General features: G+C 44.7%; 1 protein-coding gene across 4 annotated transcripts in view; it reads left to right on the top strand.

Annotated features, from left to right (window-relative positions):
* LOC135237332 (basement membrane-specific heparan sulfate proteoglycan core protein-like) overlaps positions 1 to 24,529 on the top strand; it is a 106,878-nt gene that overhangs the window by 46,982 nt on the left and 35,367 nt on the right. For all 4 annotated transcript variants that reach the window (XM_064304406.1, XM_064304405.1, XM_064304404.1 and 1 more), the window contains exons 7-29: positions 679 to 804; positions 1,945 to 2,136; positions 2,792 to 2,911; positions 3,581 to 3,712; positions 4,501 to 4,645; positions 5,181 to 5,332; positions 5,583 to 5,729; positions 6,126 to 6,289; positions 6,780 to 6,959; positions 8,942 to 9,138; positions 9,458 to 9,605; positions 10,687 to 10,814; positions 11,953 to 12,039; positions 12,492 to 12,550; positions 12,835 to 12,917; positions 13,302 to 13,442; positions 13,753 to 13,926; positions 14,759 to 14,938; positions 15,392 to 15,510; positions 15,871 to 15,982; positions 16,404 to 16,517; positions 16,684 to 16,811; positions 17,222 to 17,308. In XM_064304406.1, coding sequence (XP_064160476.1) covers positions 679 to 804; positions 1,945 to 2,136; positions 2,792 to 2,911; positions 3,581 to 3,712; positions 4,501 to 4,645; positions 5,181 to 5,332; positions 5,583 to 5,729; positions 6,126 to 6,289; positions 6,780 to 6,959; positions 8,942 to 9,138; positions 9,458 to 9,605; positions 10,687 to 10,814; positions 11,953 to 12,039; positions 12,492 to 12,550; positions 12,835 to 12,917; positions 13,302 to 13,442; positions 13,753 to 13,926; positions 14,759 to 14,938; positions 15,392 to 15,510; positions 15,871 to 15,982; positions 16,404 to 16,517; positions 16,684 to 16,811; positions 17,222 to 17,308 — 3,115 coding nt within the window. The remainder of the gene's footprint in view (positions 1 to 678; positions 805 to 1,944; positions 2,137 to 2,791; positions 2,912 to 3,580; positions 3,713 to 4,500; positions 4,646 to 5,180; positions 5,333 to 5,582; positions 5,730 to 6,125; positions 6,290 to 6,779; positions 6,960 to 8,941; positions 9,139 to 9,457; positions 9,606 to 10,686; positions 10,815 to 11,952; positions 12,040 to 12,491; positions 12,551 to 12,834; positions 12,918 to 13,301; positions 13,443 to 13,752; positions 13,927 to 14,758; positions 14,939 to 15,391; positions 15,511 to 15,870; positions 15,983 to 16,403; positions 16,518 to 16,683; positions 16,812 to 17,221; positions 17,309 to 24,529) is intronic.

The following is a 24,529-nucleotide window of genomic DNA, read 5'->3' as shown; positions in this document are numbered from 1 at the left end:
AATAGGCCAACAAATCTGCTAATTTTGATACTGTCTATTTTTAATGTGGGTTGTAGCAGAAAATAATTATCAAACCAATATTTTTTGATTGTACTGTTTGGTGATTCAGTATATACAGTAGGTCTAATATGGATAGTCTCAAGCAGTGCCCCATGATTATCCACACCAATCCTTTTAGGTTAAGATGGAAATTGGTTAGGAGCTCACAGTTGGGTTAGCTTTATGGCCGGGGATAAGGATTTGCAATGGGAAAGAGGTGAGCACATGGTTATACATACAGTTATAATTATATTAACTGCAGTGCCTTTCTATGTGTGCCACTGCTTTGTATTAGACACACAGCCCACATGTTCCATGTTCTGCAGCTGTGTAATTACGGTGATATAACTGTCAAGGCAGTTTTGTACACAATGCAGACACCGTGTTTTTGCAAGAAGGAATCTTAGTTGTGGGTGACTCGAGGCCTAGTCCATTACAAGCATGTCTCCCTTGACAAATCCTTCTTTGACTCTCCTCCCTTGACCCTCATACTTTCACCCACTTATTTTGACTCTTATCCGTTGACTCTTGACCTCTGACACTTATTACTTGACTCTTGGCCTTCCACACTAATCTGTTGACCCTGGACTCGTTTCGTGACCTTCGACCTTTGACCTTTGTCCGTTGCCTGTGTGTCAGTGGTGCCCAGTCGCCGGGCCTGCATGGAGGATGAGTTCATGTGCCTGGACGGGAACTGCATCTTGCTGGAGTACCTGTGCGACAAGCGTCCCGACTGCGTGGACATGAGCGACGAACTGGACTGCGGTGAGTGGGCGGGGTCAGCTGGACTGCGGTGAGTGGGCGAAGTGTACAAATGTACAAAAGTAAACTTCTCATGGTAGGAAAACACTACTAGAGATAGACATATAAGTGCTAGCATCTAGGTGCATGCCTCAAGACCTGCAAGATAAAGGGAGTGAAGGGACTTTTTAATAGATAGAGACATTGAAGTGAAGCCTGAAAGGGGGGGGGGGGTTTGAAAATTTGTGGAAAAACGGCCAGTGAATCTACTTTCCAGACTGATTTCAACCGATTATTTTTAAATCTATTTGGTCATACTGATTAGGTTTTTTATTTTTCTCAAAACTTTTGGTTTCACAGATTTGGTCTCAGACTGTAGTTGTTTACAGTATATTTCAATTCAGTTTTGTTTGTTTTGGTTTTCCAGTTGTGGCTTATTCTATTTGTCAGTTCGTATTTGAAAAAGGCATTCTGTCTCAATGGTGTCTCGTGTACTTGCACTTGAAAGAAACAGAACTGTGGGTGAGGATCATAGGGTCATTCATTTTTAATACCTGTATGAAAAATGTCACTCATCTAGTTGCTTTGATGTCACTGCACCCTCCCACAGTTTCTTGCAAGTACATGTCACCACAATTTTAGAATTGATGTTTTCTTGCCAAAAAATTTCAGGGCAGAACCACATAGTAGTTCATTTGCACTCAAATGATAGCCTCTTTTATGCTCTTTTCAGTGCAGAGAGAGCACTGAAAATATGTATATCTATTGAAACGAAACAAACTCTGGTTAAAATGGATGCACAAGGTGTGAAAGTTCCCTAATAGTGAGGATTTATTTAAATGCCTTTATCATTAGGTGCGGTAAGAAGGAAAAGATGGGGTTTTGTACTTAACAGAATACCCCATAGCACGCTAGATCGTATCTGCGACAATTAAAAAGCACGTTCGGAAGAATTATTTGTTGATTACTGTACCGTTGTTCATTAAAAATGTCTGTCTGAGACTGATTTGAAGAGAACGGGCCTGTAGCTGTTTGAAAATGAACCGTAGGGAAGGGTGATTCATGAATGACTGGAATGTGCAAACAAAGCCTTTTCCCCATTTTAACATGTAGCTTTTAAATCCATACTGTGGTGTCTTTATGCGTCTTTTTTATTTTTTACAGATCAGATCACTTCGCCTGATGCCAGTCCCACTCCTACCGTTACACCCCCAGACCGCAGGCCCCCGTCACCCCCGATGCCCGGCCCGTGTCGGCTGGACCAGGCCAGGTGTCCCAGTGGTCAGTGCATCCCCCGGGACTACCTGTGTGACGGAGAGAAGGACTGTCCCGACGGCAGCGACGAGATCAAGTGTGGTGAGACTCAGTCCACACCCTCAATCTTACACACACTCTCAGTCTTAAACACACACACTCCCACTCTTACACACACTCTCTCCCTCTTACACACACACACACGCACACACACACACTCTCTCTCTCTTACACACACGCATGCACTCTCACTCTTACACACACACTCTCACTCTTACACGCATGCACACAGACACTCTCAGTCTTACACACACACACACACACACACACACGCTCTCTCTCTTTTACACACGCATGCACGCACTCTCACTCTTACATACACGTACACATACACACTCACGTGCGTCCTCATACACACATACACACACACACACACACACATACACGCATACTCACACACAAACACACACATATGCCACACACACACATACACACGCACCACTTCAGGTTTCAAACTACGGCCAAAGCACGGAGGTTTGCTGGGCTGAAGTCCCCGGGTCCCCAGCTAAGGTAACCAATCAGACTCTCATTAAAACTATTGGCAATGACATCACCATCGGGAGAGGACACGCATACACGCCCACAGAATCGGACACGCTCAGAGGCGCTCATCATCACTGATGATGTGGCCCTGTGTTCACTGGGGCCCCAAACCTCCCCTGCTTGCCTGTGATATCCCGGCTCCCCCTCCCAACAGGAACCCCCTCCCCCTGTGAGCCCAACGAGTTCAAGTGCCAGAACGGCCGCTGCGCCCTGAAGCTGTGGAGGTGCGACGGGGACAACGACTGCGGGGACCACTCTGACGAGCATTACTGCCGTAAGCCCCGCCCCCCCCCCCGCTTCCTCTTCCTGCTTTGCGGGGGACTGACTCCTCTGACCAGGGCATCACGTGGTAGTTAGAGTAGTAGCGCATAATGAGAAAACACCACCAGTACAAAATTTAAGTTAGATTATTCACAAACAGTAGACAGTCACTTTTTGAAAGTGCGAGGGCTTCCTTTGCAGGTTAACTTTCATACTAGTTGGTTGTACACAAGGATAGTAGTGTAGGACATTGCTGCTGATGCCATGAGTAGGTGTTCTTCGTTTACCTTAATGTGAATGGTGAAATATCGCCTGCTTCTGTGAATGAAGATCAGCACTTAAACTAACTATTAACAATTTGAAGAGGAGGTTTTTTTGGAATGCTTTTTCAAAATTGTAAGTCAATACTATAGAGCTACATTGCTTTCAATAATCAGTAGTGATTGTTACATCAGCATTAGAATGTTCAGTTAATAACATTCTAATCACATATTTGTGATCTTGCACCTTTAAGGGTTAAAAGCAGCATTTTGTTTCCTTTGGGGGGAAAAGGCATTCCTTTTATCGTCCTTATGCTGTATGAGACCTCAGACTTACATGAAGACTGCAGCTTTGTGTCCCGAGTGGCCGGTTAAAAAAACGGCGCATATTTAATCAGGCCGTCCGATTCGTGTTTCTCCAGCCACCAAAGGCCCGGGAGACACCTGCGCCCCGGAGCAGTTTGTGTGCCTGGGTGACAACACCTGCATCCCGGCCAGCTACCAGTGCGACGAGGAGCCCGACTGCGCCGACCGCTCGGACGAGGTGGACTGCGGTAAGCTCTCGGCCACGCCCTGGTAGCCTCTCACCGCCCCTCTGCCTGCCACTCCTTAAGCCTATGAAGAATAGGCTTTCTGAAACGTTTTTTTTTTTTTTTTTTAAATGCGTAAGTCAGTGTTCTAGAACTTCACGGCATTCAGTTACCAGTAGTGACTGTTACATCAGCAGTAGAGTTTTCGGTTATGAACATTCTAATCCCATATTTGTGATCTTGCACCTTAAAGGGTTAATAATTCCTCCCCGGGGTCCTTTCTGAGACAGCCCCAGCTTGCAGGAGTGCTGTCAGCCATTGGCAAGAATTGTTATTAGACATCTCCTGTCAGTTGACTCTATGAGGATATAAACTAGTATTTGGCTTGCATGGGCTGTGGTTTATCTAATTAAAAACTTTCCCGGGAGCTCGTTTTTTTAATGCATTTTAATTTTGTACAGAAATCTTTTTTAAAGAACTATTTAACCGTGTAAGGAAAACTGCAGAAAATTGTTTCATTTACAGTAGAAATGCTTATAGGAGCTCTCTTTCGAAGAAGATTTCGGGCCTGATATTTCTAACACCTTTAGCATGTGCAAAACCTCTTAAAACCAATAATATGACCAATGACTTGTCATGGTATTTGTTTTGCACCAATGATTGGTCATGTTACTGGTTTTGCCAGTGCTAAAGGCCTTGGTAAATCAGGCCCCATAGTGTGTATCTCAGCTGAGGGCTGGTCTGGCATCATCGATATTTTCATCACTTTTTTGTGCACTTCTTGACCCCTGACCCCTGACCCCCACCCTCAGCACCCCCTGTTGTGACCAACCCCCCAGAAGAGATGATCACAGTGCCGCGTGGGGAAATGGTGACCTTCACCTGCGTGGCCGTGGGGGTCCCCACCCCCATCATCACCTGGAGGCTCAACTGGGGTCACATCCCCTCCAGCAGCAGGTGAGGGGGTGCAGTGTCTCAGTCCTACCTGTCTGGAGAGCAGACCGCAGGCTCCCTACAGATCTCAAAAATAAGATCCGTAGGACAGGTCATAGTGGCTTAGGCTGGTTGCTGTGGCAACGGCTTTAAACAATGTTGTGGGAAACTGGGATAGATGGAGTCTACTGATAACTGAAAAAAAAATGTTTGTTGCATTTGGCTTGTTCTAATTCAATAACAGACTTTTTTCTGCGAGACTAACTCATAATAACATGGGTACTGCATTAGAGATTACTGATAATGGGCACTGATTTTTAAGTGTAATTGTCTATCCCACCAATATTGCTTAAACAGAAATACGTAATTAAGCAAACACAAGCAAGTGTATAAAGCATTTTCATACAAATAAAAAGAAAAAGCAGGAAACTAGAGTTACTATGTGATAGAAATGCTATCCTGGATGCATGGAAAAGAGTTCCTGTGCATTGAATTAACAAAGGTTAATAGGGCCCGTCCTTTGAGCTTTCAATGGAACGTGTGGTTCCTGTCTGCCCAGAATCTCCATGACCAGCGAAAACGGTCAGGGCACCTTGGTCATCCGGGACGTGAAGGACGCGGACCAAGGAGCGTACACCTGCGAGGCCATCAACGCCAAGGGCATGGTGTTCGGCATCCCCGACGGGGTTCTGAGTCTCAACCAGAGAGCAGGTGTACACCCGGTGCCTCCCCAAAAACTCTATTTCCCCCTTTCTGTCTATACGGTCGTCTATGTCAAATTCAGCTGGCAGTTTATACCAGCCTGGATGGTTCATCTTACAGTATAGCGATGAGGCTCAGGGAGGCTGATTGTGTGTCTCAGTGGCCAGTTACACGTGGCTTCCTCACACTGTCAGTCCTGTCCCCCTGTGCCCCATACCGTTTTTTAAGTTCTCATCCCTTCTCTTGTCTCCTGCTTCAGCTAACTGTCCCGACGGGCAGTTCGGCGTGGCCAGAAACTCGCGCTGCGTCTCCTGCTTCTGTTTCGGCGTCACCAAGACCTGCCAGGGCACCAGCCGACACCGCAGCCAGATCAAGCTGCACTTCGACAAAGAAGGCGACTTCAAAGGTAACGACACGCCCCCTGTTTCCAGGCCAATGATGAAGATCTATCTCCAGAGTCCTCTCCTGTGTCGCTCTTCCTAAACATCTTTAATAAATGATGAATTTATCCCTTTAAGGCGTGAGATCACAAATATGTGATTAGAATGGTCTTAACTGAGCATTCTAATGCTGATGTAACAATCATGACTTGTAAATTTTTTTACCAAATGGAGTTCTATAATGTTGACTTAGAATTTTGAAAAGAAAAAATCCCAAAAACACCTACTCTTCAAAGGGTTAAACACCAGCATTAGATCTGTTTTATTAGACTGTTTTCAGGCAGCAGTTCTAGAACACTGAATTTTGAAAAAAAAACATTCCAAAGGTTAATCCCCCCCCTCACTTGTCCCCCCTCCTCCAGGGGTCAACGTGTCGTTCCCCTCCCGGCCGGCCACGCCCCCCCTCATGACTAACCAGTACCAGATCGATCCGGAATCTCGGGAGTTCCAGCTTGTGGATTTGTCCCGCCGGTTCCTGAGCCTGGACTCCCATTGGACGCTGCCTCGCCAGTTCCTAGGAAACAAGGTGGGGATGTCACTGCACCATTATCGTAGCTGTGGAACTAGCTTTGCCTTGGCATGACATCATAGCTTACTGTTTTATTTCTGTCTACCTACATTATAACTATACTATAGCATATTGGGCTGTCTTTTTTGGATTTTAACATGCATATGTAATGTATGTAATATGCTGCTACTGTATGGATAATAGTGCAGAGGCATCTGGCTTCCTAATAATACATCAGAAACATGATACAAAGCAGGGATATATGCAGCATAGGGGTCCTTCTGGCTACAGTAAAATAGATATCCCACATCATGTTGGGGTTATACAGTTATACAGTGCTCAACTGTAACCCAACTGTAACCCCCTTGAATAAATATCAGGATTGTCAGATGTCCTGTAAGGTGTTCTCAGTAACACTGCGCAGGCCTGTGAAGTGCCTGGCTTATGGATGTGCTGCAGTGTGTGACGCCTCAGCTCTGAAGCTGAAGCCCGATCTGTCTGTGCCCAGATCGACGCCTACGGGGGGTTCCTGAGGTACAAGGTGCGCTACACGCTGCCCCGGGGGGAGACGGAGCCCCAGGAGAAGCCCGAGGTCGTCCTGGTGGGGGACGGGCGACGGCTGATCTACCGGAGGAGCAACCCCACCCCCCCTCGAGCCATCAATCAGAAGGCCATCAAGTTCACCGAGGTGAGGCTCTCTCTTCGAACCCTCATCGCCTACAGGATCTACACCGTGGCTCAGTGGATCCAGGCGTTAATTCATACCTAGCGATGATTTGATCTGAGCGCTAATCGTAGGAGGTGTGCCTGGTCTTTTCTGTAAACTTCACTGATTTCGGAGTGGGACGTGTTACTTCGCTCGTCCAGTGAAACCCAGCTGCTGAGGTTGCTTCCCTAGCAAAACAGTGAAGTGCAAAAACAGACATTCATGTTTAAAAGCCCTAAGAAGTACCCGTCAAGCACTGCTCATACACAGTTAATAATATATTTCCGTTTTCATTTGTAGTTTTTTCATTTATTATTGAATTCAAGAACAGTATATTGCAAAAAAAATCCCATCAATAGTAAAAGACAGCCATTGAACCTACTAATATTATAACAGATATTTGTCATTTAAAGATTTTTCTTACACGTATTTGATGTAAAATGTTCAGACCTAGAAATAATGTGAACATTGAGCACTGATTTAGATGAGGATTGTGCTGTGATACATTAGTGGATCAGTAAAGTCCTCCCCATGGTAAAAAGAATTTTCGTTTTTTTTGTGCATGCAGTTTTGGGAGGAATGCTGCTGCAGAGCCATTCTTAAAAATAAGATGTGTCTTAAATCTTAGTTGATCACATTGTGTTCTAACCGTAGATTAGATTATAAACGACCTTTTGATAATGAAACAGTACTTGGCCTTGTTTAAACTGACGAAAGGCCAAAATTAACGGCATGACTCATCTGAAATACTTAAGAGTCCTGAGACTGGGGAGAGGGTTCCCGAAATAAACTCCACAATCCAAAAACGCCATTGTTTGTCTATGTTACCATGGATAGCATTTGTAATGTGACTTACTTATTAAGCATGTCTTAAGTAACTGGATTGTCTGTATTTGCCAGCAGAAATAAAGCATCACAAGATAGTCAGTGTGATTTTGTGAGCCAAAGATGAGGTGACCTCTTTGTTTCTACAGTATGTTGGGCATCTTGGGTTCTTGGAAATGAAGGAAATTAAAACCTACCATCATTTTGAAATATGCCTTCCCAGTCAGTCAGCTTTTAACACTGGAAAGTTAAAGCCAGGGTACTGCTTTGGTTGGACACATTTAAAGCAATATCAAATTCTATAGAATCTTTGTGATCACATGGCTAATCCTGGACCTCATCATTTGTGGTATTTTGACTTTGAGGAATTAATTTAGTGCGCAGGCAAATATAGGCACATGAAAAAATAACATGAGTCACTCTCCGATTAATAAAGAACATTTGGGGTTAGTCATTGCTGAGGTTTGACAGCTGTGGCCTTGCATGGCTCTGAGGGGACACTGTGGTTCAATGGTTAGGGAACTGGGCCAGTAACCCAAAGGTTGTAGGTTTGATTTCCTGGTGAGGCACTCTCGTTGTACCCTTGAGCCAGATGCCTAGCTTTGAACTGCTTCAATATGTGTCCAGCTTTATAAAAATGGTATCGCTCCGCGCACAACATTTACTTAGGAATAATTTACTAAATAAATTATATTGTGTCATCAGTCGTTTGTATTGCTATGTTGTGACCATTTTATAAAAGCATTACGGCACTCGGGGCTGTGCTGTATCGTGAATACAGCCATGACTACACGGGGTTGCTGGCGCTACGACCTCACATCGTGCCTAACAGTGACACGCCTGTATTCGTGACATATCACAGCCTCTCATACCATATCACTTAGGTATAAAATGGATGCCATGTAAAAATGCTAAAGTTGTGCTTGCTGCTCAGGATAAGTCCGTCTGATAAATGCCTGTAATGTAATGTAATGCAGTGTAGTGTGATGTGATGTGATGTAATGTAATGTAATGTGATGCGATGTAATGTAATGTGATGCAATGTGATGTAATGTAATGTAATGTAATGTGATGTAGTGTGATGCAATGTAATGTGATGCAATGTGATGTAATGTAATGCAATGCAACGACTCCCTCAGGAACACTGGCAGCATTCCTCTGGGCGGCCGGTGACTCGCCAGGACCTGATGATGACCTTGGTCAAGCTGGACAGCATCAACATTCGCACCATGTACAACAAGCGCATGGTCACCTTGGCCCTGAGCGACATCACCATGGACACCACCAGCACGCAGAGTAGCACCCTGGGCCCCGCCCAAGAGGTGGAGGAGTGCAGGTGAGTGTTGGGGTGGGGGGGCGGGGGGCGTGGGGGGCACTACAACACCTGATTAAACTAAACTAATCATAGTCTCCAATTAAGACTTTGATAAGTAGAATCAGTTTTGAAGTGCTGAAAAAAAACAACAAAAACAACCTGTACCCACACCAACTGTTTTTGGGTAAGATTGGCCACCCTGGCTCTATGAATTGTTGAGTGTCAAGTTAAATTTCCCATAGGACTGATGATTTTCAAAAGCTTGTTTCTCCCTGTGGAGGCACCCCTGGATGTCTGCGTTCCCATGGCGACATGGAGGCTAATGGCCTTTGCTTCACAGGTGTCCCAAAGGGTACTCGGGCCTGTCCTGTGAGACCTGCTCTGCTGGTTTTCAGCGAACGCCCGGCGGCTCTTACCTGGGCACCTGCGCCGGCTGCAGCTGCAACGGGCACGCCAGCTCCTGCGATTCCGTCACTGGACACTGTGTGGTGAGCATAGCCCCAGCATTCAAGGAGGCATTATCAAGTCTGACATGTTGCTATATGTGGTTTATATATATATATATATATATATATACAATTTTGGCACCCAACACAAGGGTGGATCTGTCCGATCATTTGCAACCACGGAAGCATTCATGCATAAACCCTACAGCCCACTCAGGAGAGTACAGATACCTACTGTTCTCCTCTGAAACACTTGCTAGTTCTTGTCACACCACAGACTACAGCTAAGGTGTTTCTGCATGTTGTTCACCTTTATCACGTGCATAGACACCTGGTACGCTGACATAATTATTGTTCGGTGTACCAGGTGCGTGAGCACTGATTTAGGATCCTGGCATGAGAACAGTATTTATGTGAGCCATTTTTCAATTCTCAGAATCAGTGAGTGTCAGCATAGCATAATTAATGCGGAACTGGAGCTCCATGTTCGATTCCCAGGTGGGGGTACTACAGTTGTACCCTTGAGCGAGGTACTGAACATACATTCCTTAACCCTTTAACGTGTTTTAATGCTGCCCAGCTGAAGTATGAATCACAACAGGTATTTGAAAGCAATGGAGTTCTAAAACACTTGATGTCACTATGATGTCACTTCCTCACCGAAAATTCCAAAAAGCCTTCCGAAAAGTTCAAAAAGCCTACTCTCCAAAAGGTTGAATGCAATGTAAATGGTTTCTGGGTCAGTGTTTAACACCAATGACTACAAGCATCTAATTGCCCAACACCCACTACTCCTTTGAGAGGTACGTAATTACATAAGTTCCTATGTTATATCTTAACTAGCCAATGTGATAAAATAGCGAGACCCAAACACTCAAAGATGAAAATCTTAAGTACATACTTTGGTGCTTACTCACAATGTACATCATTAGTAAAGCCATCTTATGTGTTGTAATTAAGGAAGTGTCAAGTTTATGCCTATGTAATTAAGTACTTGCAGGTTTATAGTTTAGCAACGTGCTTCCAGTTACAAAAGTAGCAATTTTGAGCGTTTTTTAAGGAATGTTGTGGCGGTATCCTGCATGCTCTGTGGATGAGCCTGAGGTGCAAAATGTTCCCCCAGAGCTGCCGTCACAACACCGAGGGCCCGACGTGTGACAAGTGCCGACCGGGTTTCTACGGCAACCCGCTGCGAGGTCGGGCGGACGACTGCAAGCCCTGCCCGTGCCCGCACGCCGAGCCGTCTCGCCGGTATGGCACTGCCCGCGCCAAACGCACATTCTACCAACACCGCAGAAGCACGAGCGGGCATGATGCGCTGGCAGCAGACCTGGGTCAGATATGTGTTTGTTTTTGTTCTGGATTCAAATACTTTTCTACGCTTTCCGCTGATCTTGTCTGGTGTATTGGAGCCAATGAAATACTCTCGAAAAGTGCAAACCCCGCCTTCTGGTCATATTGGCAGGCTCCATTACGCCAGGCAAGATCAATAGAGCACAGAAAAGTATTTGAATCCAAAACAAATACATATTTGACCCAGGTCTGGGTGGTGTCATGCCCGAGTAGTGTCTTCAGTGAGGATAACATAAGCCAATTTAGCAGCTAGGAGTTTATGGGGGTTTTTTAAAATCCCTTTAACACTAGTTTCTAGTTCTTTGCAACAAAAATTTTAGATCACGCAATATTACTGTGAAATTAACCTGTTATTACACATCTGTTAAATATGCAAGTACTGTGTAATTGCACGTGCCTGTTCTGTGAAACTATACTGCGGTTTAGTTCTGTCGTGCAAGCTGTGTAATTGCATACGAAGGTGATGATGACAGAATAGTGGTGAAGGGTAGTGTTTTACTGCAGTTAAAATGAGGGTTGGGATAATGTTAGAGGTTTGACTTAAGGGAGTTAGAGAGCGGTTACAATGAAAGTAAAAGCAATTTGAACAGCAATTTAAACAGTGTTCAATATGTTGTACTGTATGCTTGGTATACAGTATGTAATATGCACTATACAATGTGTTATTACAAAAGTTTCTCAATACTGTTATACTGGTGTGAGGTGAAGTATAAAACCTTATTTTTTGTACCATGGTTCAGCTGAATGAACAACTTGGTGGGGAAAAGAATTCCAGTTTCAAAATAATTGTAAAGGTTCGCATCCAGTAGCTATAAGGGAAACAGTGATGTGCTGCTGAATTCACGCCTGTTGTACGTGTTTGTGTGCTTGCGTGCGTTGGTGCTGCGTGCGGTGTGTGGTGTGTGCCGATGGGCGAATGCCAGGTGACGTTGTCGTGGCGTGAGTTGGTTGTGTGTGGTGCTGCCTATTGCTGGAATGAGGTATGTAAGCGCTTGATAAGCGCATCGACATTTCCTGTGTGAATGTGTTTTTAAAGGTTCTCTGCCACCTGCTTCCTTGACCATGACTCCCAGGCCACGTGTGACGCCTGCAGGACTGGATACACCGGACGCCGGTGTGAAAGGTGAGGAAGTGACATCATAGTGACATCATCATTCCAACCACTGCAGCGGAGTGGAAAGGGATAGTTTCTAATATGTGCACTTGCACATGGACTTGTTTTATCAGTTTGTACGTATCTATGAAAAAGTCTCAATAATCGACTGTAAGTAATCTGACGAAGACCATGTAGATTTTAATGTTCTTTTGGATTAAAGTTTAAAAATGAACAAGGAGCAGTTAACTGCCATGTGCCCTTCTACACAGCCTCTAGTCCCTTTTCCCTTCAGTAAGTGTGCATATAATGTAAATTTTCTCTTGGAAATGTACTTATTTACAGTTATAGGTTGTGTTCCTTTTACTATACAAGTCTTGACAAAAGTTATAATATCATAATATGAGTTTATGGGCTGTTGTTTGAATCTCGAAGAACCAGTGTGTGTGTCCGTGTGTCTTACTCCATTTTGTGTTGTGCAGATGTGCCGCTGGCTACCAGGGGAACCCCCTTCAGCCCAACGGCAAATGTGTTCCAAAAGGTGAGGTTTCGTTCCCGTAGTCTGATGTCTCCACCTGACGCAGGTGTTTGTCCAAAGGTCCCTACTTATCTGAGGGAGCTCACTGCACTGTCATTTAAAAAATAATGACACTTAAATTAAAAATTTTAAATGTAAAATTTTGGGGAAATTTTGACTGTAATCTGAATGGACTGAGGATCATGTCCAATCGGGCCCAAATGTTTTGAGGGACTCAAAGCCTTCAGGGTATTGCTGTTTGGAGCACTGATGAGAGTTAGCATCCACTGTCCTTCTCTCATTCACAGCCAGCTCTGTAGTAATCCCTAGCAGGCTAAAGTGTGACAGCAGAGGGGTGGTGAACTCAAACAGCAGCCCATGCAGCTGCAAGGTAATGTGCTCTGTCTTTTTCATTACATTACAGTACATTATAGTACACTACACTACACTACATTACATTACATTACATTATAGTCACTTACCAGGTGATCTTATCCAAAGCAGTATACAGTAGTGTAGAACGTCAGTGTTACTTTCCTTTCCTACTGCTGTGAGTACTTCAACATAAGTTATATGTTTAAGATAATCTAAATAATAGAGCTAGATTTGGATTTGAGGGCCAGATTTGGGTTTCCATGATGTGCAGTACCTCTTTAAGAATGAGATTGTCACTACATGTACAAATGCTTCAAGTATACACGTGAACATAAAAAACCGTGACTGGCGGACAGAGGCAGCCGATGAGCCTGCAGGGTTTGTTCTCTTTGTCCGGCAGCCCAATGTGGAGGGTGAGCTGTGCGACGAGTGCAAGGCCGGCTCCTTCCACCTGACGGAGGACAACCCCGACGGCTGCCTGCAGTGCTTCTGCATGGGCGTGACCAAGCAGTGCGGCAGCTCCACCTGGAACAGAGACCAGGTGAGTGCGTGCTCCAGTGCCGACGGGACCCGAGATGATGAACTCCTGCATGGCAGCCAATGAGAAAGCTACCAGACCAGCAGGGGGTGCAGAAAGTGGGGGGTGGCGTGGGGGGTGGGTGCGGAGTTTAGGGCAATTCTAACGGCTCTGACTGACAGGGGGTCTCCCAAAAAATATTAGAGTATATGATTTTCTGGGGTTGTGTGGGACCAAGTGTAAGATCTTTTCATGGGGCACAAAGTCCCTGTTGGTGCTTCTGCAGAGCACCCCCAGTCTCAGGCTTCATAATCATGTGTCTGTGTCCCAAAAGGTACAAGGTAATGGTGATGGGAAGAACTTTGCCCTCTCCGACGGAGCCAACACCAGGACCATCACGGAGGGCATCATCCAGAAGGATGGCTCCGAGGTGGCCTTCCGAACCTTCGCCAGTATCCCCAGTGACGTCTACTACTGGGTCCTACCTGAGAGTTTCCGCGGAGACAAGGTGAGTCACCAGACACCCACCTCATCCACCTCCGCGACCTGCTGACATTCTAGACCTACTGACTTCAATTCAAGATATATAATAGGACTGATCTGCTAATTTAGCCCATGGCTGTGAACAGTTGTCAGATTTAGCCCATACTGCACGTTTGTACTAATTAATTGCTTCCCCGGCCTTTAACTGAAATTTAAGATTGGCTTGTGCTGAGAAGTCGCACAGTGAATCGTTGATGGTGTAATCGGCTGGGCCTGTGCTGGTAGTTACCCAATCATTTCTGAGATTAGACTGCCTACAGTGACGCCTAGAGGAGAAAGGACGAAACACCGGTCACATGCTTCTCAGGACATATGGTCGGGAATTTCTCCAGGCTCTTATTGTTACATTTTTTTATTTTTTTTATTTTATTTAACCTTTCTTTAACCAGGTTAGTCCCATTGAGAGTAAAATCTTTCGTAAGAGAGAACTGGCAAGATGAGCAGCAGAATAATTTCACAAGTTATATAGGTCGCTGGGATTGTGTTGTCATAATTTCAAGCATGAGTGGTGTGGGCAGATCATATAATTGTTAATTTGCTGTATCTTTTTAACTCTTCCAATAGCACAAACAACATTAGATCATGATCTTAGTCATCTGTTCTATTATTTTAAGGATAATTAAAATTGTGCTACTCTTCTACTTCGTAAATCAGTTTTCAGTGCTTTTAGAGACTAAAAGTTTCAGAGCACAAAAATTACATATTGAGGAAAAATATGTATGTAAAGGAAATGATTGAATAAAAACACAGTTTATCCTTGATTAAACCAGAATTGCCAAAATCTTCCCTGTTGCTAGGTGACCGCGTACGGAGGAGAGCTGCGGTACACCGTGCGCTACGAGCCCCGCCCGCGTTTCGTGATAACCACTGGGAAACCAGACGTGATTCTCCAGGGCAACGGCATCTTCCTGGAGCACTTTTCCAAAACCAGACCCCTGGCCCGCACCCCGACCACCATCAGCGTGCGATTCAGGGAGGTACGTGTGCCGAGGCCGCTAGTTAACCCCTTTAAACTAAACATGTAAACTGAGGTAATAGTTACAGTACCATATGCAAACTAAGTGATGAACTAGTAGCGTTGACCCCAACCCTGATGCACACATATGAACACAGACACATACATGCAGAACACACACACGCACAGATACATACACACACATACACACACAGATACACACCCACACAGAGACACACACACACGCATGCACACACAGACACACACGCAAGCACACACATGCACAAACACACACACATACACACAGTCACACACACACACATGCACACGCAGACACATACACACAGACACACACACACACATGCACAAACACACAAACACACACACAGTCACACACACACACAGACACACACAAACAGAGACACACACTCACTCACACACACACTGTTTGCCTAACTCCCCCTCCCTCTCCCAGTCTGCGTGGAAGCGTGCTGACGGACAACCCTGCACTCGTGAGCACCTCCTCATGGCCCTCGCTGAAACTGCAGTCTTCATGATCAGAGCCACCTACACTGACAGCATGTCTGTGAGCAGGTATGGATAGAGAGGTTAAAGGGGCGAGGGTGTACTGCAGAGGAATCAGACTGACACAGGAGTGTTATTTCCTATTGGTGTGGGTGAGTGTAGTATAAGGGGTAAGGAACTGGCCTTGTAAGCTAAAGGTCACAGGTTCGATTCCCAGGAAGGATACTGCTGTTGTACCCTCCAGTAGTTAGTAAATGTGTAAATATATAACATAATATAATATTATTAACATTGTATATAACATGTGATATATAACCAGTACATTTGTACATATATAATTGTACAGTAAATAATTTTTTAAATCCCATGCATCTTAAAAGATTTTAGAACAGAAGTGTTGCCTCACTCAGTTGGTTATGTGTTCTGCAGCATTTCGGACATCGAGATGGACGTTGCAGTACCTCACTCCACAGGCAGGGGGCGGGCCCTGGAGGTGGAGGAGTGCGCCTGTCCGCAGGGGTACAAAGGGCCCTCCTGTCAGGTGACTGTGTCTGTTACCCTCTGTCCCAGGACAGAGAAAACATGCTTGACTCTGTATTGGATTTTTTTTGTGTGCACACTCTGTATTCTGCAATACCATGCAGTTACAGAACACTGTACAGTCCCACATACATTCATACCAGACCTGGGTCAAATACATTTTTTTTTTGGATTCAAATACTTTTCTATGCTTGACTGATCTTGTCTGGTGTATTGGAACCAATGAAATACTCTCGAAAAGTGCAAACCCCGCCTTGTGGTCATATTTATACTGGGCATAAATGCAATAAATTCATATAACCCTGACCCTTACCATAACCATAACCAAAGCTCACCGTAATATACACAATGTATTTAGTATGACAATTCATGTCTGTGGTGTTACTGACATCCTCGTCTGTTGATGGCGATTTATTTTCCAGGAGTGCGATGAGGGGTACACCCGCACGGGATCGGGGCTCTACCTGGGCACCTGTGAGGAGTGCAGCTGCAACGGGCACGCCAGCGACTGTGACCCCGAATCTGGGGAGTGCCTGGTGAGCCCTCCGTGTCATTCCTGCAGGAACGGCAGTTAGCCTGCCGGAATACCTCTGTGTGGAACACCTTCTGGAACTTTCCGAGCCGTTTACGGAGTCGTGCTTATTCACGTCCGGCGTGCCCCTCGGCCCCCCCCTGAGACTGTTCATTTTTTTCCTCCTGCAGCATTGCCTTCACCACACTGAGGGTCCAAACTGCGAGCGCTGCGTTCCCGGGTTCTACGGTGACCCCAAATCTGGCGGCGCAACAGTCTGTCAGCCCTGCCCCTGTCCCGGCATCTCCCCAAACAACCAGTGAGTGTGACCTTTCCCCCTTAATCCCATGATCAAAAACAAAAAATTGCCAAATTTTTGCCAAAAATTTTGCCACTGACAAATACTTCACTTAGGGATGGCACTCTCTGTACAGTATCAGTTAAAGTCTTAAATTAGCTTTACTGGGGAAGGTACTGTTTGGGTCAAATATTCATGGGCTTTGTTCATAAGATTAAATATTTGTGTATTCCTGGTGTGAAACTGGTGTATTACCCCAGAGTCCAACATTGGCTAAGCAAGACAAGGACTTAACTATATGACATCAGTGCACATTAATGCAGTGAAATTAAACGCACCTTCTAGCATTGACTCCAGATGGGAGTTACCTGACGTCGCTGGTCCCTTCTCTGTGACGGAAAGGGTTGACACATGCTGGCCTGATCCCACAGGTACTCCCAGCAGTGTTACCTGGACTCAGACAACCAGCCCACCTGTGACAGCTGTCCTCCGGGCTTCTCTGGCCGACGCTGCGAGAGGTAAGGCTGGAACCGCCTCACCCCCACCCCTTTGCTCTCGGGGTTGGCCGTGTCCTCTGGGGGGGATGTGTGTGTGGGTGTGCTGGGCGAGCGTCATCCATCTTTTTTTCGGCTGGCGGGGTGCAGTGGTGGTTTAAAAGCATGTCCGCCGTGTTCCGCGTGCGTCTCTGTGGTCTTCCCGCTGTGATCGAGCGGCCTCGGTGGGGTCTGGTATGGGAGAAGCAAAACCACAATCAACGCCACCCATTCCATGCCGTGCGACATCTTTATGCGCCGGGCTCTCTGCGCTATGGGAACTGTAAATAGAATCATTAGAATGGCTCGGGAATGCTTGGTTTCGGAGCTGCCTTGTGGTGCATCCAGTTGCTTCGGGCTGGGCTGATTTCTGATGTTCACGAAAGAGGTGTTTCAGGCAAACAAGCATTTTCTGGGCGGATGGGGGGGGGGGGCAGTGCTGCGAAGGGTTGAAGTTGACAGGAAACATAAACAACAAGTGAAGCCAATGGCTTGCCTTGAATTTTGTGTAAGTAAATAGTGTATTTGTATTATTAGCCTATTATATTAAGAATTTCTTTAGGGAAGGGAATAGTAGTCTAACATTACTCAGTATAGTGGTCACAAGCTTTTTACTGCTTTATTTTTTCAGAGAGCTATTTCTATAAATTGGGTATTGCAAGAGAATTTACTGTAAATATTGCTTTACATATCCTCTGAAGAATTTAGCATTTTAGCTTTGCCATGCAGTTACAGAATTCGCTTTGCATGTGTTGCTTGAGTCTCAGAGCTTTGCTAAAATGTTATGCTTTTGGGAAACGTTTTCTGTCCTGGCAGTGGTTTGCAAGTCCACTGCAAAAAAAAGTCATGTTCTTATGTGACAAAATGTTATCTTAGAATGTGACAATATAAGATTAGTGTGTTACAAAACTCTGTATATAATTAAAAGAAATACTTAATCTTAAATAAATAGTATTTAGAGGACTGTTTTATGTTAAGATTCATTTTTAGAAACTTATTTCTTTCAAAATTTTCCACTCGCAATAGAATCACTATAATCTAATAGTGCTTCTATTAAGAGTGTTAATTTTCTATTTTCATATTTGAAAATGCATTAACATTATGATAAAGTTTTATTGCATGAGAACATGACATATTTACAGATTTCAACCTATTTGGGATACGTGATTCACATCTATGCCTTTGATGAGAAAACATTGTTTTCTGGCATAAATGCGGTGGTGCTTTCATCTGGAAATCAAGTCCTGTCTTGTGTGTCTTTGCCTCTCCCGGGGGAGAGTAAAGATGGTTGGCTTACTGGCTGGTGAATGGACCTGGAAAATTATTTCTAATTCAGCAAAGTGTTGCGGAAAATTTTTGCTGACTTGAGCTTCCTTGGTGTGTCCCTCGCCATGACTTGCCTGCTCAAAATATTGAAAAAAACGAAGAAACACAACGTTGATCAAGTGCCAGGACGTGCTGACGAACGGGAAACACGAAGGCTTCATCCCGGTCGGATGCAGCGCGGCCGTGTACAACTTCAGCCTGGAGAAGAAAGTCGTGGCGGACAGCAGCGGAGGAGGGAGCTTCGAAGAGGACGCCGATTACCACAGCAACACGGTGGGCCCCATAGACATCGGGGTTTTGAAGGTCCCCTCGCGCAACCTGCTGTCCACGACCATGCACAGCCTGCTGTCGACCCGAGGACACACCACTCCCACGGCCCGCGTGGCCAGCGTCAACCTGAACCGGACCGGGCCGATAAGCCTGAACCGGACCGCCCCTCGAGTACCGTCCCGCTACACGCCCAGCCCGCAGGCGCGCCACCACAGCTTCCAGTTCCTGCTGAGGTCGTCCATGAACAGCTTCAACCGGCGGATGAGCATGCTGGAGAGCAACAGCTTCGACGTGAAGGAGGGCCTCCACGAGATGAGCCTGCAGCAGCACCAGCTGAGCAGCCAGCTCGAGAAGCTGGCCAGGATGCTGTCCACCGCCGACAAGGGCGAGAAGATCGCGGAGCTGCAGAAGAACTACACCAGCATGGAGGGCCGGCTGAGCAGGCTGGAGGGGAAGCTGGAGATCCTCATCGACGGCTTCACTGCCCTGGCGCAGGAAATCAACAAGCTCAAGCGCTCCAAGCAGTTCTCCCGCTCGACCAAGGAGCAGTACCCCCCAGCGATGATCACCACCGTCCCTGCCCCTGCCCTCGCTCCTACAAGATCCATCAAAAAGGCACCGCTGACCACCACGACCACAACCGTGGTGCCAAGAAAACGGAAGGATTCCAGGATGTCGCCGACACAATCTGTCATAACGCAACGGCCAGTAGCTACCCGCCGTCCCGTTAAGAAGCAGAACACACCACCCGCTCCAAAGTCGACCGCAAAATCTCGAACTGTGAGGCCAACAAAAAAACAGGCAGCAAAGCAAAAGGTGATGACTCCTGTTACAAAACGTCCAGCTCGTGCAAAATTACCTGCACCAAAGCGGACAAGGACTATAAGCAGAGGTCAGGGCAAAACAAGGAAAATTGTTGTCTCGGAGTCAGTTCCAAAGACTTCAAGAGTTTCAAAAAAGCCTGTTGCCACTCCAACCCAGGCCATGCCTGTAACCGGCCGCAAATCCGGTCGAGCCAAATCGAGGCAAACAGAGAGCACCTTGGCTACCACCAAATACCAACTGGTGCCCCCATCCCATAAAGTCCGGCCTCCCCTGTCTGATTCAAAACTTCCTTCGAGCTCAAAGCTGACCAAAAATACCCAAGGCAAGACGAAGGTTCCTAATGGTTCCAAGAACACTGCAAAGCCCAGTTCTGGGTCAAAACTGGACAAAGCCCGAATTGCTACACCCCTTGTCATTACGAAACCCCCCATATTAAATCGTCAGAAAGCGAGGCAGAATGACAGGGCACCGCCTCCCACTTCATTTCAGTTGGTCACGCCATCCCATAAAGCCAAAACTGCTTCACAACGTGTTACAAAGCCTCCTAAGAAAATGTACACCCCTGCACCCAGCATTACAAAATCCACTACCTCCACTACCACAGCCAAACTGACAATTGCTACCACTACACGCCCTGTTACTCCAAAGAAAAAGAGGCGCCAGTCAAGGGTCCAGAACCTTCTGCAGCTCCTACAGGGTGACCACAGGTCTAAAAAGAGACAGAAACAGGATCCCTCTATGCACATTGTTCTAGGAAAGCTTGCTATTCCAATTAAAATCATCCCAGATTATTGATCAGTTTGACATCATATCAGTTATCAATTGAATGAGACTATGCAAACCCAAGCTTGTTAAGACATTGTCTTTTCAGTGTGCTCATGGATGATGAGCAAGCTGCTCCTCCTTCAAGGGTCAACATAACATAACATATAACATAACATAACATAATGACAAGAACAGGCCATTCTGCCCAACAGTGCCTGCTATTTTCCTACTGCTAATGTGTACCTAGTGCTCAGTTTACTAACAAACTAGATGTTATTTAGCACCGTATCAAGCCTGGTCTTTAAAACCCCTGGAGTGTCTGCCTCCACTACATGACCTGACAATGGTAATGTTCTTCATCTGAGTGTTCTTAATATGTACATCATAGTCGCCTTTACCATCAGGAATGCTAAAGGATTCTTATAGCCTGAGTATTTATTCAGATGTGAAATTATTGTTTGCTTGAACATGCTTGTCCCTATGCATTTTATGGAACCTCGGGTTCTGAAATGAGCAGCTCAATTCATTCGTTTTTGGATCATAAACTTATATATTTGCTTTCCCACTGCTTCTTAATTATTATGCACCTTCTTGGAAGGTTGAATACAACTGTCATTGCTTTCCATTCTCGGCACTTTCATCAGTAATGAAAGCAAAAACAAACAGATAGACAACTTGAAGTGAAGTTATTTATTCATCCTATTACCCAAACACAATTAAATTACAAGAACATTTTATGGCATCGCTCCAATTAATGTACATTTTCCAGCAAGAGAGTATTAAAAAACATTGTTAAAGGAGTACCATGGTGGTTGAACGTGACACTTCCCAGTTGTCTTCAGGTAACAACAAAACAAATGTGCATAATTTTTTTATTCTTCAGTCATTTCAATGTACTTTAAAACGTATTTTTCTAAGCCTAAATTTCCCACTATAAAAATTCACCCAAACCATCTGGGCGTGGTAATGAGAACTGTCAGTTAGCTATGATTGACAGACCGTGCCCCGTTACCATAGCTACCCCCATGATACGCGCTCTCTTTGGGAGACTGAATTTTGAGGTTTGGCCGGTGCAAATGCAGAGTGGCTACTAACTTTGTAAAACCACAAGCCACAGTGACTGGGGAGCCAGAAAGTTGATGTCAAGCCCTGGTTGCCAGTTATGCTGTTTCAACAGCTATGACATTGTAAATATCTGCGTCAGACATCATGAGGCATTCTCTTGAACCATGCAAAAAAATGTGTTTTACATGTTGGTTGGACTACCTCAGAATTTGAAAGTGTACTTTTCAAGTTGTAAGTGCTGTTTTCAGAACAAAATATGACCAAAACTAGAACTATCACCATGGCTGATGTTGAAAGGTAATTTATGTGTTCAGTATTTTCAGGGTTGCCTAACGTTTTTGAATAGCAGATTGGGTATCTCAAACTAATTTACTTGTCTCACAAGCGTAGGTTTTGGGGAAGACAGAGAGACATGTCACCCCCAATATTTTCATATGGTTTGGTCCCTTGACTAGTTAGTATGCTAGTGAGACTTTATGGTTTATCCTTCCGGGACTAGGTGGTCCACTGTCTCCTCCAAGTTGAAATGAAACCTACGCCTACAGCAGTGATGGTTTGGATCCATCACTGTCCTGGAGGAACCATTTATGTTGGATGACTTAATGTACAAAACGATTACATGCAAAAGTGCATGTTCACACATTCTTTACATGTTCTGGTCTACTCTATGGACCACTGTCGACCTGCGTTGAATATGAATATGTCTTTGCAAGCAAGGCAGTCAGGACTGTCTTCCTGGTGCTATGTAAATTCAGTTCGGAGTTGCTTAAATTAATGCATATTATATATTTTGTATGTTGTGCTAGAGGACCATAAATTGTATCTTTTTTAATAAAAATGATTTATCTGGCTTTGAGGAGTGTCGTATGTTTTCATGTGGGTGACATAAATATGAAATATTTGAAAATATTGGATATTTGTAAAATAATAAGGACAGTGCATACATCATCCTGATCTTGTTTCCTTTGAAGAGAAACCTAAAGCAATCAGATCCTAAAGCTAATGTAATAATAAAGAGCGAAGATACTCAATAAGGTGGAAGCTTTCCTTTTGAAGCCAGTGTGAGTCACCCCTCCTGGTTACAGCATTACAGTTTTCAGTTCCATGCAAGTTGAGTTTGTTGAGTTTTCAGCCTGGACATCAGATGAACTTCTACTAGAAGAGGTAAGAACCCCATAACCCCCACCCCTTCTCCACTGTGAATACCTGTGCAGTGGTTATAATCCAATGTGGCCTTGGCTTGGTGAAGCTCTGGGGACTTGTCTCTCGCTTGAGTAGCCATTTCTGTGTTCCTCCATTTTAAGTTTCGCTGTCATGGAATCAGGGGGGGGAGTTTCTGACTACTTGGTCTTTCTGTGTTGTTCAGCTTCTGGTCCTCTGTCCAGATTCCTTGCACCGCTGTTGGAAGGGAACATCTTATTCTTCTTCCTTAAGGGGAGGCTTTTCTATGCTGGAACCTATTTCATGTAAACTAATAAAGGCATAATAAGTAGTGTGATTCAACTTCTGTTTGGCTGGCTGAAGATACTTGGCCCATGACCAAATCTGCCCTTTTTATGGCTTCACCTGCCTCTCCTGTGTGACCTCTCTTCCCTCTCGCTTTTACAGGGTAGTTCCAACATTATGTGGATGTTGGAAGTTTTTTTTTTTGCTCTGTATTTTTGTCAGGTATTTTTTAATGAAAGAGAAACAATAATATATTTTATCTGTGATTATATGGGAATAATTGGGACTCTCATGGTTTCCAAGGGTGTGTTGCCTTCTCTGGTGCTTCAAAAAAAAAAAAATCCTTGATCTGATTTCTGTCCTCTCCTCCTTCTTTGCCTGAAGCGTAAGGTCTTGTGTTGACTCAGTTCTTCATGCGTTTGATGATCAAAGCCTACGTGGTGTAAGACAGCTTAGGGAAGTGAAGGGATGTCAGCCATTTCCAGACATGTGGCTACATCCTTGTGTCTTCATGTTGGATAAGGCTTGTGATTTAATTGTGGTTACATCGTACAGATGAAGATGAAAAGCTGTCGGTGCTGGGCGGATTAAGTTTAGCTTTTGTTTGGATTTGTGAGATCCTGTGACAAATCTGGCCGGTACTCTGCTTATTAAAAAGGTTTTAAACACGTCTTGGACCTGTATCACAAAGTAGTTATTTACAGCTAGTAAATGTTAAGTGTAGGTTGTAAATAAACAGGTGTCACTTAAAAACTGGCTTTACATAGATGATGCACAAATGAAGTGATACTGCATTTTTGTATTCCTGATGTTCTCCACTGTTCAGCACTCTGGATAAGAGTATCCACCAATTGAAAAAAGTAAAGTAACTGAGCTAAAGTGGAACAAGTCTTGTTCTTGCTCCACAAGAATAGCCTGATTTGGTTTCATTTTGTCACTAGAAATGAGCAAATGAGCTAGATTTAAGCACTTTGAGCATTCAGAAAAGTGCTATATAAATGCAATGATTAATTCATTCATAGATTTGTATGGTTCAGTTGCAAGACACCAAGCAAACATCTTTTTGCTCTTGAGCAAATGTTGAATAAGTCTGAATAATATGTTCTAGGGAAGAAAAATGCATGAGCATTTCACTATATTTCATTACTAGTTTGCAAGTAATTACTTTATTTCAAGTCTTGTTTCTGCATTATTGCTTTTTAAACTGATTAATGATTCTCGCTTATAGCATGCAGACCTGGGTCACGGTTTGCAACGGCACACTTTATGCTCTGACATCACAGAGCTGTCTGTTAGTGCCTGGAAAGTGGGTGCTCCAAAGAGCAGATTCGTTTTTCTGGTACTGGTCAATTATTTTGATGAACGCAATCATTTCACAGTATCAATGCGTAGAGTTTGGGTTTTCAAATTTCCATTTCAATTCCGCCTATATTACTGTGGTTTAATTATGAAATGGAGTAGTTAAATAAGGCATATCTTGTTGTTTTCTGTCAGTGGCTGCCGGTGCCT

The sequence above is a fragment of the Anguilla rostrata genome, chromosome 13 (assembly GCF_018555375.3).
Source record: "Anguilla rostrata isolate EN2019 chromosome 13, ASM1855537v3, whole genome shotgun sequence".
Taxonomy (NCBI): domain Eukaryota; kingdom Metazoa; phylum Chordata; class Actinopteri; order Anguilliformes; family Anguillidae; genus Anguilla; species Anguilla rostrata.
This window is presented reverse-complemented; position numbering and strand designations above follow the sequence as displayed.